The sequence below is a fragment of the Squalius cephalus genome, assembly GCF_949319135.1.
Source record: "Squalius cephalus genome assembly, chromosome: 2".
In the NCBI taxonomy this organism is placed as follows: Eukaryota; Metazoa; Chordata; class Actinopteri; order Cypriniformes; family Leuciscidae; genus Squalius; species Squalius cephalus.
In genome coordinates, this window is record NC_137123.1 from 7,607,761 (window position 1) to 7,622,829 (window position 15,069).

The 15,069-nt window shown below is 35.7% G+C and overlaps 2 protein-coding genes and 1 long non-coding RNA gene across 4 annotated transcripts in view; 1 reads left to right on the top strand and 2 right to left on the bottom strand.

The window, feature by feature from the left end:
* The window catches only part of LOC307154527 (polymeric immunoglobulin receptor-like), a 104,577-nt gene that overhangs the window by 18,422 nt on the left and 71,086 nt on the right, over positions 1-15,069 (bottom strand). The gene's annotated exons all lie outside the window — the stretch shown is intronic.
* Positions 5,433-15,069, top strand: part of LOC307154564 — a 70,246-nt gene continuing 60,609 nt past the window's right edge. The window contains exon 1 of the long non-coding RNA XR_013820384.1: positions 5,433-5,945. This is a non-coding gene — a long non-coding RNA (uncharacterized lncRNA). The remainder of the gene's footprint in view (positions 5,946-15,069) is intronic.
* LOC307154536 (polymeric immunoglobulin receptor-like) lies at positions 7,997-12,612 on the bottom strand. The gene is made up of 4 exons (XM_079864550.1): positions 12,476-12,612; positions 12,041-12,373; positions 9,080-9,397; positions 7,997-8,743 (listed from the first exon to the last, which is right to left on the bottom strand). The coding sequence occupies exons 1-4, from the start codon at positions 12,528-12,530 to the stop codon at positions 8,628-8,630; spliced, it is 822 nt and encodes a 273-aa protein (XP_079720676.1). The 5' UTR covers positions 12,531-12,612; the 3' UTR covers positions 7,997-8,627.

Here is a 15,069-nt window from a genome sequence, read left to right on the forward strand (position 1 = left end):
TTTTCATGAACCGATCAAACGAAAGATTACACCATGTAAACGAGCTGATCCGATTACTTTGAGTGTACGTCTTGCTGCGCATGCCTGGTTTTGCGCCAGATAATTCTGTCAGCTAACATAATGCCTTCTGTTTGTGATCCGTTGTGGATTCTGATCACCGTATAAGGTAGGAATATTTATACCCGATGCAAAAAACTATGCGCGCTAACCATTACCATAGTAAACATGGTAAATATGTACGTTTGAAGAAATCAGACAAATCATAAGTTATCTTAATCCTGTTTTTATTTAATCTTATACTGGACTATCCTCTTTTAAATATAACTGTATCCTTCTGGGAGAGAGTGCTAAAGCTCCTCAGGTCAAATTTCTGGTGGCATATTTGTAGAAATTATCATTCTTTTTAAATGTGATGTAAATGTCGTAAGGCTACCAAATAAACAGAAACAGACGCGACTGAATAATTGTGTCCTCTTTCTTTTGTGAACGTTCACAAACGTCATAAACGGTAAACCACTTTACTTCTGTGTGACTTATGTGCAATTTTGACACAAATTAATTCATTATGATCAATGTATCGCTTTTTATTGTAAACCTGTGGTAAAACATCTATTCTTGGGTTTTAAATATTCAATTAAACAACAAAAATGCCAGCAAACGGTCGCTCTTGTTTTGTGATCACGCTGTTTCCAGTGATTTCTTTCTGATTAGTTTTCTGATAAAACTTCCATTTTATTGGTGAAATGATGGGTTAGTGTGACGTTGTTCCAGAGAGGCGTGTTACGGGCGTGTTTTAGTGAAGCGCTGTGGAGCTTCTGGCCCGACAGTGGAAACGCAGCAGATTTTGGGCACGGTGCGAACGTTACTGGCCCGAGGCTATTAGCCTGGCAAGGGCCGTTTAAAGCCCTGGCTCGCACTGGCCCGACATTGGAAACGCGGTTAATGCCTAACGTACAACTAACGCGGCGATTAAGTGATGCACCATCTTGACAGGATTGAAAACGTGGGAAATAATGAGCTTCCAGATCCGGCAGACAAGCTGTGTGCGCATGTCACAAAATGATTTCGATTGGAAGCGTCAGCACATGTAAACACCTAATCGGTTTAGATAACATCCCATGTAAACAGTCAACCGGAATCCGTCAATCAGAACGATCTCAATCAGAATAGCTAAAAAGTGTGCATGTAAACGGGGCTACTGAAGGAGAAAATCTATTTTTTTAAGACACCGTTGTGGTAATCAGTGTTTGCTTTAGTTGGGTCTTTTGACCCTTAAACTGTTAACATTAGGTTTTGTTTGGCTGTTGTATCTGAGTTATAAAGGCTAGATGAACAAAGAGATAAGTTGATCAGGTGGTGTTGGTTATGTTTTGACTTAATCATAATTTGACCTGAATCACTGAACTCATTTAGAATCTAATCTCTGACTTAAATGTATATTGTTGATTACAGCATCACTGTGATTCCACAGCATAAGATCCAGAATTTTTGAAATAATCAAAAGGATTTCTTAAAAGTTGATCTGATAAAACAAATCTTTCCTTTAGGCACACACAGACATCAAGAATCAGTGTATGAATCTCAACAATGGTGACAAACAGAATATTCAATTAGGGAAAGGAAATTAGTAAGAAAATTCAGGTCATAATTTATTCATACTGCAATGCATGATGGGAGCCATGAATGAGTTTTGATTGGTGGCACCCAGAATGCACTGCAACATGCTTTATTATTGTCACCATTGTTGAGATTCACAGGCTGATTATTGATGTCAGTGTTTCTTCATAAAGTAATTTTCAATGTCTTTTGATCAGAACAACTTTTAAGAATTTTGGGATTATATTTAAAATGCTGCAAATCTTTTGCTGTAGAATCACAGTGATGCTGTAATCAACAATATACATTTAAGTCTGAGATTAGACTTTAAAACATATACCAACACCACCTGATCACTTTTTCTCTTTGTTCATCTGGCAGTTATAACTCAGATACAACAGCCAAACAAATTCTAAAGTTAATGATTTAAGGGTCAAGAGCCCAACTAAAGGAAACACTGATCTCCATAACGGTGTCTTTAAAAAATTATATTTTCTCCTCCGTGATTCTGCTTGTTAACATCAGGTGTCTTCAATAATGGTCAATCATCACTCAATCAATCACTTAATTAGATCATTGACTTCAACACTCTTGAGTCTGGAGTCACATAAACTCCCAGGAGAGTTCAATTAACACTGGAGTTTATGCTGTTGGACCTCAAGGTACATATATGTAACTTTTTGAGGATCAAAAAGCATTAAAAGTTACATATATGTACCGTTTCTTTTAAAGGTTAAGGTACAATATTGTACCCTTGAGGGTACAGCCCCAGTGACAAGCCATTGTACCCCTAAAGGTACAATTATGTACTTTATTTTCTGAGAGTGTATGTAGAGCCAGCCCTGATTGGCTGCTTGAATCTCAATTTAAAAGAACGTCCAGTTTGCGGTCTTTCTTTCTTTTGGCCATCGGTGGAGAAGAAGTCATAGCACGGTTACTCATGGTTCTTACAGGGCTTTCAACCGAGGAGGTCCTTCAGAAAATATCAGAAGCAGGCATAGAAGTAACCGTCGTCGAGATGAAAGGAGATAAAATGGACTTTCAGGCAAATGACACTTACTCAGATGATAATAATTTATATGTCACAGTTAGACATTGAGTTTAAAATAAAATGTTGGAAAATGTGAAAATGAAAAGGATTTAACAAATTCTGATTTTAATTCAGCGTGTGTGTGTAATATATACATATCATTATAGTCAACGATTGTACCCTGTCAAAGCCAATTTGGTACCATTTTTGAAGGGTCCATTTTTGTACTGTTAAATAAAGGTACAAAATTGTCACCACAGGTACAAGACTGGTCTCTTAAGGTACAAATCACAAGGGTACAAATATGTACCCTATGCCAAGGGTACAGCCCCAGTGACAAGCCATTGTACCCCTAAAGGTACAATTATGTACTTTATTTTCTGAGAGTGTAGTAACCAGCATGTACCAGTCAAGATATATGAGGACAATCAGGGGGCGATAGCTTTATCTAAGAACCCAGTATGCAGACAGAGAAGTAAACACGTTGATATAAAATATCACTTTGTACGGTCTGCACACACAGAAGGGAAAATATCTATAGAATATTGCCTTACTGCGAACATGATAGCTGATGTCCTTACCAAGCCGGTGACAAAGACTAAGTTTGAAAACTTCAAGAGGTATTTGTTTGGAGAATAATGTGAACTGGCAGGTGTTTTTATTTTTGAGAAGTTTTTCTTAGATTAATGCCAGTATACCAAATGTTTTATTTTGGAGTTATGTATTTTTATTTCATTTCTTTTTTGTCACTATATAATGCTATAAACATGTCTTTGAGTGGGAGTGTTAAGCATATTTGAATAAGTATAAGTGGCAAAGCCATGTTATAGTCTACGCAGTGACGTCATTGAAACGTGCGTGCCCCGTGCGCTGTGTATGTTATGAGCATGCGCATAATAAAGTGATGCTGTGAGTTCAAGAGATGATGGCGGTCTATCTGATTTTTCTCCCGTGAATAAATTAAGCACTTTTGTGACAGTGACACGCAAGTGACTGCTGCAGAGATGTCTAGCGCAACAAATAGTGATCTGATGATGTGGTTATATTATGACAATCATCATTTGAACTTGATCACTGAACTCATTAAAATCCTTCTTTCTGACTTCGATTTATGTTGTTAGTTACAGCATAACTGTGAATCTGAATAAATGGCCAGAATTTTTGATGTAATTTAAAGGATTTCTTAAAAGATGTTAAAAAAAAAAAAAAATCATTCTTTTAGGCACACACAGATGTCAAGATTCAGTCTATGCATCTCAACAATGGTGAGGAGCAGGATATTCAATTAGGAAAAGTAAATTACATAGACAATTCAGATCATAATTTATTCATACCGCAATGCATGATGGGAGCCATTAATGAGTTGTGATTGGTGGCAGCCACTGCAACATGCTTTATTATTGTCACCATTGTTGAGATTCACAGGCTGATTATTGATGTCTGTGTTTTAAATTAATATATCCGAATGTCTTTTTGATTAGAACAATGTTTATTAAATATGAATTATACGTAAAGTAATGATAATCATAGGCTGAAGAATCACAAAACTGCTGCTAACAAGTTAAGCCAAACTATCTCAATAAGTTTCCTTTTTTCAGATCACAGCATGATTATGTCAATAGGGACATCCCGCGTGACGTCACGCCATTTGGAGCAGCCATTTTGACGGAATAGAAAATGCTAAACCGCCGGTGATACTCATAGACAGTATAAACAGAGACGGGCTCTGGTATAAACTACATTGATCCTGCAGCTCGTCGCGATATTCTATCATGCCCGAGCGATGCTGTGCAGTTGGATGCGATCAGATACGTGATCATACTAAAGGAATAGGCCTATCTTTATACCGTATCCCGAAAGAAACAAAACGGAGAAACAAGTGTTGGCGGCAATATACAGGCAAAACGCTGATGGTGGTGCTTGGCTTCCAACTGTTTGTGATAGGTACAAGAAGAAAAATGTAACAAATAATAAAAGTGCATGTAAAATATACAATAAAGTTGAGATGAAATTAGACAAGGTTACTTGACTTTTTACGTCTATTCAGTTTTTGTAACATGTCCATGACAACCGATAGCCTGCTTTTGTATGCTTTTAATGAAGCTCTGGTGTAGCGTGATGGGAAGTGAATAAGGTAACGTCAGCTGTAAATGTCACCGAACTCAATGTCAGGAAGTTTTTCTACACATTAAATGCCTGTAAAAAGAACTTGCGGTGCTTCATATGGATCTATGATTCCTATCTTCCTCTTGTATACTTGATATATATTTGTGTGATGCTAATAAGTGCGATGACATGACGTGAAGAGTTAGCTGAAGCTAATAATAGTGGTGGAGGAAAACTCGATTCTGTTCAGTATCGAGATATTTTGCGCACGCAATTATATCAATACTGTAGCGCAAAGTATTGCAATATTTAGTCTAATTATAAAACAATTATACTAATAATTATATTATTAGTATAATAATATACTCCCTAATATATTACCCACCCCTAATAATAGATCTATTGCCATTAGACAGTCCATAGACAGTATAGCCAATGTGAGTAGCTGACGGATGTATACCGTCAAAATGGCTGACACACGGCTAGGGGTCACGTGACTGGGAGATCCCTATACATAACCAACACTATAAGATAACATTTTACTTTGTTCAGTTAACTGTTATAAATCTGTAGGGACCCCTAAAATAAATATGCCTTTTGTTTGAAGTATTTTAATATATTAAAATTTGTGCTTTTCATTTTTTTGTTTTCAATATTATTTCAGTGTGATATAACTTTGAATGTAATTGAATGTATTGAATGTAAATGTACTGTTGCTGGCCAGTGATTGAGCATGATTACTTTGCGTCATAACGTGAGTTACGTGAAGGGGGAGGAGCATCGCACATGGCATGAGAAGACAGTAATTTGACTGCTGGTGAGAAGTGCGTCATTTTGGAGACTTAATATATTCTGTGTAATATAAGGCCCAAAGTGTAAAGAATCGACGTGTGGTTTATTATTTTTTTGGTTTTGCTAGTTGAAGTGTTTGTTTTGTTTCTGTTATCTTCTTCATGATCTTTGAGTTATAGTGCTGAGTCAAGACGTGCGTGATGAGGGCTTAACAGCTAGTGACATTCAAATTCATGGTCAATAACTGTGTCGAAGTTATTGGACGTTCGTGGTGGACTTCAAAACTCTTCCAGGACTGGAAAGATTGTGTAGCTTGTCGTCGTGGGACGTGGATCAACTGCATGAATCGGGTATCGGGACTACTCGTGTGAAACTGTTCGTATCGTGAGTGACTTCCCATTGCTTCTTTCGTCGGATGGACGTAAGTGAACTCATTTTCGGATCTGTTGAATGTGCAGGAGTACATTGAATTCTTCATTTGTAAATGTGCACCAACGAACTGGGCCCCAACGATAATGAACAACCGTATTTTTGACTGCGTCACTGACTCGTGTATTTTTGACTGCGTCATTGACTCATAACTAATTTGCATACTGAAAAACCGTATGTTGTGAATCGTGGGTTTTTGTCAAGTGTTTAATTGTTTTGAAAGAAATTTGTTTTATTTTCCTTATTGCTCTGTTTCATGAGAAAAGTGTTTAGCTTATATCAAACAGGGTTTTGAATTTGTCAACTTTTAGGCTAGGCTGATTGAAGACAGTGTTTTAAACTAAAGTAGAAAAGGAAAAGGGAAAAAATGCAAGTGTAAAAAACAAACAAACATAAGAGAGACAAGGAACAGTTCTGAGACTGAACAGTTGATTTTGTATATTTTATTTACAAAAAGAATAAGTAATTTACATACCATTGGGTATAAGTGTTTATCTGTCTTCATATAAAAAAAAAGGTGTTTCCTTGTTTTGTTGTGTTTTCCTTTTAAAGGGGGTTATTAGATTAATGTAAAATAAATAAATATTTGTTAGTTTTTTTTTCCCCTTAACATTTGCATTCTGGTATTTCTTTGGAGTTTGGAAAGTTAATTCATTTAAAAAGGTACTGATTTCTAGGAAACTATAAATAAGAATTGTTTAATTTATTATTTTAGTAAAAGTATTGTGTAATTGGTATAGGGAAAAAGATACTTTACGTTAATTTCTTTTTATTTATTCAAAGGAAAATACCGGCCAAATTCACCATTCAACTGCCGGGAATCCAGGGTTTTCTTGTTTAGGAAATTTTAAATTAAATTGGTTGAAAAAAGGGTTACAAATCAATAACAGCAGACAAACAACAGTAAATATTAAAGTAAACATATAATGGTCTAGAGCCCAACTAAAGCAAACACCCATCACCTTAATGTTAACTTACAATTTGTGATTTTCTCCTTCAGTGAGTCTGCTTGTTAACATCAGGTGTCTTCAATAATGCTCAATCATCACTAAATTAATCACTTAATTATCTCCTCAGCCCTAAATGCCGCTCCATCTGAAAGCAGGTGATGGCGATTTACTACTAATCAAGGAACCGGCTTTACTGACGAGATGCGCATAACCATATCGCGATTTAAATCGCCCAGCCCTAATCTAAACCTCTGTTAATTCTCAATAAGAGCTTGTCTATGTAGATTCATGATGTCTAAACCATCCAAATGTTCAAACAATCTCTTTATTAAACGTCACTGGACTCCATAAACACAAGTTAACAATACGTTTCAGTTTTCATCCAAACACTCAGTTGTAAAAACACAGGAAGTAACTCTGGCAAATACACACCGACTACAGTCACATGTGACACATATCTGACACAAGTTGTGTAACTATAACACATCAGTGTGTTAAAGGTTTCAACACACTTCTGTGTAAGAGGAATAACACATTAGTTGTGTTAAAGGTAATACAAAATGTGTAGTCCTTATAAACACAGAGATGTGTTAAGAATCGACACAGGTTGTGTGTTAAATTTGACACAACATGTGTTGTCCCTGAGCACACACACTACATGTGTTAAAACTGACACAACATGTGTCATTTTTAACACATCTCTTTTTAGAGGTTGTGTTGTTTTCAACTCATCATTTTGAGCGCCGACACTCACCATCACTGTGAATGGTATGCAGTGTTTGCTATGTTCTCAAACAAACAGGCCAGTGGAAATACAAGTTATTTATATACAATATTGTGTCAGTTGCTTGATTTTAATTAAATTCAAAGTGCAAACTCGGTTAACTGTTATCTCTTCATGAACTTTTGTCAAAAGCAGCATTATCAATTAGGGGTTGAAGTGTGAATAACTGAATAATGTCCAGTACAGTGAGTCTGTCCAGTCATTGAGCTTGAAACATTGTCTTGTACTTTGTGTGCACATGCATTCTGTACTCGACTATTGATTAAACGGTTAATATTGTTGCATCTGGCCCTTTCGCTTTTTTTTTTTAAATGACACAATTTGTGTGTTAAAATGACTTACACAGTGAATGAGTTCAAATTAACACAAAACTAGTAGTCCTGGAGCTCACCCACGGATGTGTCAAAATTGAACACAGGTTGTGTCATTTTTAACACATTCTTTCTAAGAGTGCAATTGCTTTCAGAGTCATTTGAACTATGCCCGTTGATCACGCCTCTTGTGCAGGAGAAAACACAGAGCAGACTCACCAGACTAATGTTCAATCTTAAAATATTACACAAAGACTAGATACCCAGCATGCATTGCAGCATGAAGGTTTCGATCGTCACCATTGTTGAGATTCATAAGCTGATTCTTGATGTCTCTTTGTGTCTAAATGACACAGTAGTTCAAATGTTTATGTCTTATTATGCAATTCAGATCCATTATAAATGATTATGACACTGTTGGATATCAAACTGTGTAATCTGAGGCCATTATAATTTAAAATATCAATGTCCAACAAAATAATAAAACATCAACATCTAAATCTCTATTAATTCTCAATAAGAAATTCTGTAGACGTCTGACAGAAATAAAGTCAGTCTGGTTAGTAATAAGTGAAGCTGGTAATACTGTTTGTGGAGTTGTTTAATCCTCCTCTGCTGAGATCTTCACATCAAAGTACTATAGTGCTCTGACACGATGACGATTTTAAACCCGGAAGATGAAAATAGTGGAAAAAGCTGCAGGTGATGTTCAGATGTTCCCCAGTCACGCGAGACACGACAGACACTAAATCAGGGCATAAATGAGAGATTTAATATCCCAAAGTCTCTTTATGGCACAGCAGTACTGATGTCCATCCTTGAGTCTCTGTTATAGTGACAGTAATGGGCTGTTTACTCTAATGTAAATCATGTCAGCTATGTTTTGTATGTTGTTACACAGCTTTTATTAACGCTTCACTGATGTCAAGGGTGTGGTGCAAATATAGCACTGTATGTGTGTCCAGCAACACTTGTTAAATACAGTCTTCTAGACTGCAAACAACAAACAAATTATTTATAGTTAACTAATTTTACAATCAGATTTTGATCTTAAAAATAATATCAAATGGCTGCATCTTACTGTTATTAATGTTCAGACGTGTCACTGAAATCCACTTGTTCTTTTGTCCCGTCTCTCCAGCTCCACACCAGTATATCCCAGAATCCTCTAGTGTCAGATCAGTGATGGTCACAGTAAAAACTCCTGCAGATTCATCATCCCTCAGAGAGAATCTGCCGTTACTGTTTGTTTCTGATGAAGCTTTGATACCCGATGTCTCACAGAGCGACGGGTCGCTTCCTTTGCAGATGAACTTGATCCTGATCTTGTTCTTCAAATCACTGTTATAATGGCAGGTGATGTTCAGATGCTCTCCAGTCACACGAGACACGACAGACACTAAATCAGGGCATAAATGAGAGATATAAGTGTCCCAAATTCTCATTAATTCTATACTGCATCCTTGAGTCTCTGTTACAGTGACAGTATGGGCTGTTTTATCTGATTCAGTCTAATTTAAATCATGTCAGCTATGTTTTGGTGTGAACGGCTTCTCTGTTAACAAAGTAAAATATAAAATGAAAAGGTATTTTACAACAGAAAGACCTGAACTTTTGTGTACAGATAATGTATACTTTGTGTTTTGAATGAGTGATTTCTCCATAACTGAGACAGTGTTGTGTGTGAGGAAGTGATGCGGGTCAGTGTATGTGGTGTGAACACTCGCTCATCATCATCTACAGAGGATACTGTGGTTTCTGTTATCTCGCCTCTTTACATCCTTACAACACGTGATACAGCGCTCTCTCAGACACACACAGACCTCTCTGATGTTACTGATATATTAGTTATGATTATATGTGTTTTACACCATATCTGTGTGCACTGTCCACTTCACTCATACACTGTAAAAAATAAAATCGTAAAAAAACAGTCAAATGACTGTCAGCAATGGCTACCATACAAAAACCGTAAAATTAATGTAAAATATCCTAATTTAAATAAGTGCAAAATACTTTTACAGAAATCTTCATTAATCTTTTTTAACAGAAACACACAGTTAAAACACAGTTAATTCACATTTATTTTCTGATTTTTTTACTGAAAAACATGCATGTTTTTCATGTGACTATACGTCACTGCATCAGCAACTACACAGTTACTGTCAGTTATATAAAGCAACATACAGCACATCATCAGTGTTTCTCTGCTCATCCTGGACTGAAGCTCAGGCTCTACTCTTCAACACAATGGTGACACACGAAACACACCATACAGAAACACTTTAAACCCAAACAGAACATTAAACACTACCAGATCTCTCAGGATCTCAGCATATTCACTTATTACAATCCAGAATTTATTTCTTTCATACTAACATTCTTATTGAGAATTAACAGAGGTTTAGAAGTTGAAGCTTTATTGAAAAGAATAAAGTTTGATGTCACCATGATGGAGATTAGTGTTTGTTTTAGTTGGGCTCTTGACCTTTTAGTGTTTAACTTAAGTTTCTCTCTCTCTGCTTTAATTATGTGTTTCTGATGCATATTAGTTATGATAGGAACCCAAGAGAATCTTAGATCAGATGATGTTGGTCACTTGATAATAGTCATCATGTAGTAGTTGCCTGCTTCATTGATACCATATGAAGTGTAATATCTGTTTTAAGTCGTTAAATATTAGTTGTTAATTTTGCATGATAAAACTGCTGTAGTAGGTCCTGCAGTGCTGTGATACTCAGATTTTATGAAGTCATTATACAGAAATTTTGACAGGATCATATCGACTCACTCAGACATCAAGAATCTGCGTATGAATCACAACAATGGTGACAACGAAAAATAAATCTGAACTACTATAAAGTCACAAAAAGGCTTTGTTGGTTGTCACCATTGTTGAGATTCATGTGATGATTCTTGATGTTGCTATTCTACTAAAAAATGAACCAGTTCAAAACTTTTTCTATATAATATATTTTTTTTAATTACAGATTGTTATAATATTGATACCACAATATTTCAAGGGCCATGTGAAAAATTTTGCCATTAACTAAAGACTTCGTATAAAGCTAAAATCCATCTACATATTGCATAATCTAAGATATTACATTCTGAGATTTGACAGTCATATCAGTGAATCAGATCATCATACTTTAATATCATCAATGAATGACCAAGATCATCTGACATTTTCTCCTGCATTTATTGCTATAACAATTGTGTATCAAATACACAGTTAAAGCAGCCAGAGAAAAACAAAGTTAAAAATTGAAGTCATGAGCCCAACTAAAGCAGACACTGATCTCAATCATGGTGACATCAAATTTATTTTAAAGTTTTTTACACTTTATTTAAATTAGCATATTTTACTTTAATTTTAGGGTTTTTGTTTGGCAGCCGCAGCTGCCAGTCATTTGACCCTTTTTTTAAGATTTTTTTACAATGAAGGTATTTGATCATAATAATGCAGGAAATACCTGTGAAATAACAGTGTTTTTTCGGTTTATTTAAATTAGAATATTTGACTTTAATTTTACAGTTTTTGTTTGGCAGCCGCAGCTGCCAGTCATTTGACCCTTTTTTTAAGATTTTTTTTACAATGAAGGTATATGATCGTGATTATTCAGGAAATACCTGTAAAATAACAGTGTTTTTCAGTTTATTTAATTTAGGATGTTTTACAGTTTTTTGGGGAGCTGACAGTCATTTGACCATTTTATCATTTAACTGTTTTGTTTCTGTTAAATTACAGATTATATTTGTAATTTTACATACATTTTTATGTAATTTAAGAAAACAGAAAAAATACTGTATGAAAAATACAATCAATTTTCTGTATAAAAAATGTGAATTACTGTAATTTGTCATTAATGTCACAATACCTAAAATAACAGCTGAATTTTTATGTTACAGATATTATTTGTAATTTTACAGTGTTTTGACTACAATTTAAAATTAAAGAAAATGATCGTCAAAAAATCACAGTTATTTTCTGTAAAATTAGGATTTTTTTTTTTACAGTGTACAGAATATTCTGACTTACCAGGTTTAATTTCCAGGTTAATCTCTGTGTAGACATCAGATTGTAGATTTCCTGTCCTGACAGAACACCAGTATTTGCCTTGATCCTCTGTTCTCAGATCAGTGATGGTGACGGTGAAGATGCGGGTCGTTCTGTCATCGGTCAGAGAGAATCTCTCGTCTTTAGCTGGAGATCCAGATTCAACAGGAATGTCTTTATCGAGTCGTGGACACTCTCCTCTGCAGAGATACTTAATATGCTCTTCATATCCAGACTTATAGGGACAGCGTATTTCAACTTTTCCTCCTTCATAACCAGTGAAAGTCAAGATCTCCGTCGTCTCACACGCCAAGACTAAAAACATAAGAGAGAGAAACTCAGCTCAGAGCGAACATGGACCTGATTGAGAACAGGAGCTGTTTTAGAAAGACCCAGAAACACAGAATAAACTCTTACCTGACATGATGAGCAGGAGAAATATGAGATGTTTATGATCACAGATCTGGATCATTTTCTGCTTTATCTGTGAGCCGCTGGTGGCCTGTGTTATGAAGAGCAGCTCTCTCTCTCTCTCTCTCTATATCTATCTATCTATCTATCTATCTATCTATCTATCTATCTCTCTCTCTCTCTCTCTCTCTCTCTCTCTCTCTCTCTCTCTCTCTCTCTCTCTCTCTCTCTCTCTCTCTCTCTCTCACTCACAGACCTCCTCAGGTGCAGGGGCGGAAGGACCAAAAAAGGCACCAAAAAAAAAAGTTCCTTGTTTTTTTATCCTTTATTTCCTTGGCATTCTATGAAAATACGTTGATACAATTAGAATGCTTAACACATCAAATGAAAATAGTGTAATTATGATAATATTACTAAATATGATTTACTTTACCAAACAAAACAGTGAGGATCAAGAAGGCAATTATGAGGAATTCATGTTTAGTTTTGTTGATGTTTTATTGATTATGAGGCTTCAAATTGATTTCAAAAGTTTCCTTAGTTTCTTACCAGGAATCATCAGCAGAGTGAAAGTCCAGATGATCTTCATTCTTCTCTCTAAAGCCTTTCTTTTGTATCAGTTGACTCAGTTCTTCTGAAGCTCTCCGTGTGTTTCAGCATTATATAGTGTTTTCGTCATTAATGTGATGAGATGCTGACTTCCTCTTCCTTTGACTTCCGCATGTACAACTGAAACAGATAAAGACAACGAGAGAGCGAGAGAGAGAGAGAAAGAGAGAGAGAGAGAGAGAGAGACAAAAAGCAATTTTGTGCATCTATTTCACACAGTCATGCCAATAAAGCTCATTTGAACTGAATTGAGAGAGATTGCAAAATAAATGCCTCAACAAATTAAGAACAATCTAGACTGCATAACACAGACCTGTTGACAAGTTTTGTGGATGAAGTTGAGCATGTTTTTCACATAGGACTGTAATCAATTGTCATAAGTTCCTCTTTAGTATTCTCCTGGCTTTTGTATAAAAAAATAAATAAAAAATTAATAACATGAAGTAGTTAGTGAACACACTTCTCATAATTTCACTTTACTTCCCGTCTCGATTTCCCTCAATTTCCACATTCTCGCTCTCTATTGAAGTATTCATGAATACTTTTAGTTTGGATAAACTACAGAAAACACTCACACTTTACTTGATCATTAAGCTCATGTTTTTAGCAGAGGTGTCAAGTAACGAAGTACAAATACTTCGTTGCCTTACTTAAGTAGAAATTTGGGGTATCTATACTTTGGAGTAATTATTTTTCAGACGACTTTTTACTTATACTCCTTACATTTTGACGCAATTATCTGTACTTTCTACTCCTTACATTTTAAAAATAGCCTCGTTACTCCTATTTAATTTCGGCTTGTTTTCATTCCGGCTTGTCGTCGTTAAAAAAAAAACAAAAAAATTGGCCAATTACACAAACGGTTTAGATCTGAGTCCCGCCTCCTGAACACACATCGCTAAACTGATTGGCGTTGTGGTGTCTTTCTAACTTGTGAGAGGCTAGTCACATTTGGTTGTGAGAGAGAGAGAGAGAGAGAGAGAGAGAGAGAGAGAGAGAGAGAGATTTTTTTTCCTTACATTACTTTTATACTTTAAGTAGTTTTGAAACAAGTACTCTTATACTTTTACTTGAGTAAAAAGCTTGAGTTGATACTTCAACATCTACAGAAGTCTTTTTAAACCCTAGTATCTATACTTCTACCTGAGTAATGAATGTGAATACTTTTGACACCTCTGGTTTTTAGTCAACGATTAGAGTTGAATTAAATATATTACATTTCTGTCATGACAACTCTTGGAGAGACTGCATGGTAATGGACATGACACTGTTTTCCAGCCGATTTGGAGAATGGAGCACAGTTGTGCAACAGCTGAATGATACTATTGCTATACATTTGTAAAGCACTTTTCACCCTGTACAGATGCACTGGGTAAAGGGAAATTGCCATATAATACACATATGTACAGGTGCTGCTGTATGAGAAAACATATATTTGTACACATGTACATACAGTAGACAGAATAAGATAGTGAGGTTGAAGATCTGTATTATGACTTGATCCTGTCAGGTGTGAAGCTCTGATTAGTTTGTCTTTATTTTCTTTGAGTCTGTTTTCTGCTTCTCATTTAATTAGTAAAATATATTGAGCGTTATCACTTTAAATACGAGTGATACAATGACACAGTGCCTGCATTTCACACAAATAAATAACACCTGCAATGAGTGACATGCAACTGCAAAATGCTGTTGTACGCAATCATTTCAGACATTGTGATATTTGCTCGAGATCTTTCAGAAATGCTACCAATTCTTGTGTAAAAGTTGAGACACACTTAGACATCAACACTCCTCTTACAAACCTCAATAATGGTGACAATCCAAAACTATTCATATGTAAATAGTAAAATGATTCATCTGCATAATTTATTTGAGCCGCAATGCATGCTGGGAGCCGTAAACGAGTTTTGTATGCTGGCATGAACAGAGGTGGGTAATCCAGGGCCAAAGAGTAAAAGTCCTGCCATATGTTTATTCCACCCATAAACTCA

What these genes read in the sequence shown, in the direction of transcription:
- LOC307154536 (XM_079864550.1), bottom strand. Translation starts at nt 12,530, where the DNA reads ATGATCCAGATCTGTGATCATAAACATCTCATATTTCTCCTGCTCATC. An exon ending in TAACCTGGAAATTAAACCTG is followed by an intron (nt 9,398 to 12,040) that starts GTAAGTCAGAAT and finishes GCCCTGATTTAG; the next exon opens with TGTCTGTCGTGTCTCGTGTG. An exon ending in ACGTCTGAACATTAATAACA is followed by an intron (nt 8,744 to 9,079) that starts GTAAGATGCAGC and finishes GCCCTGATTTAG; the next exon opens with TGTCTGTCGTGTCTCGCGTG.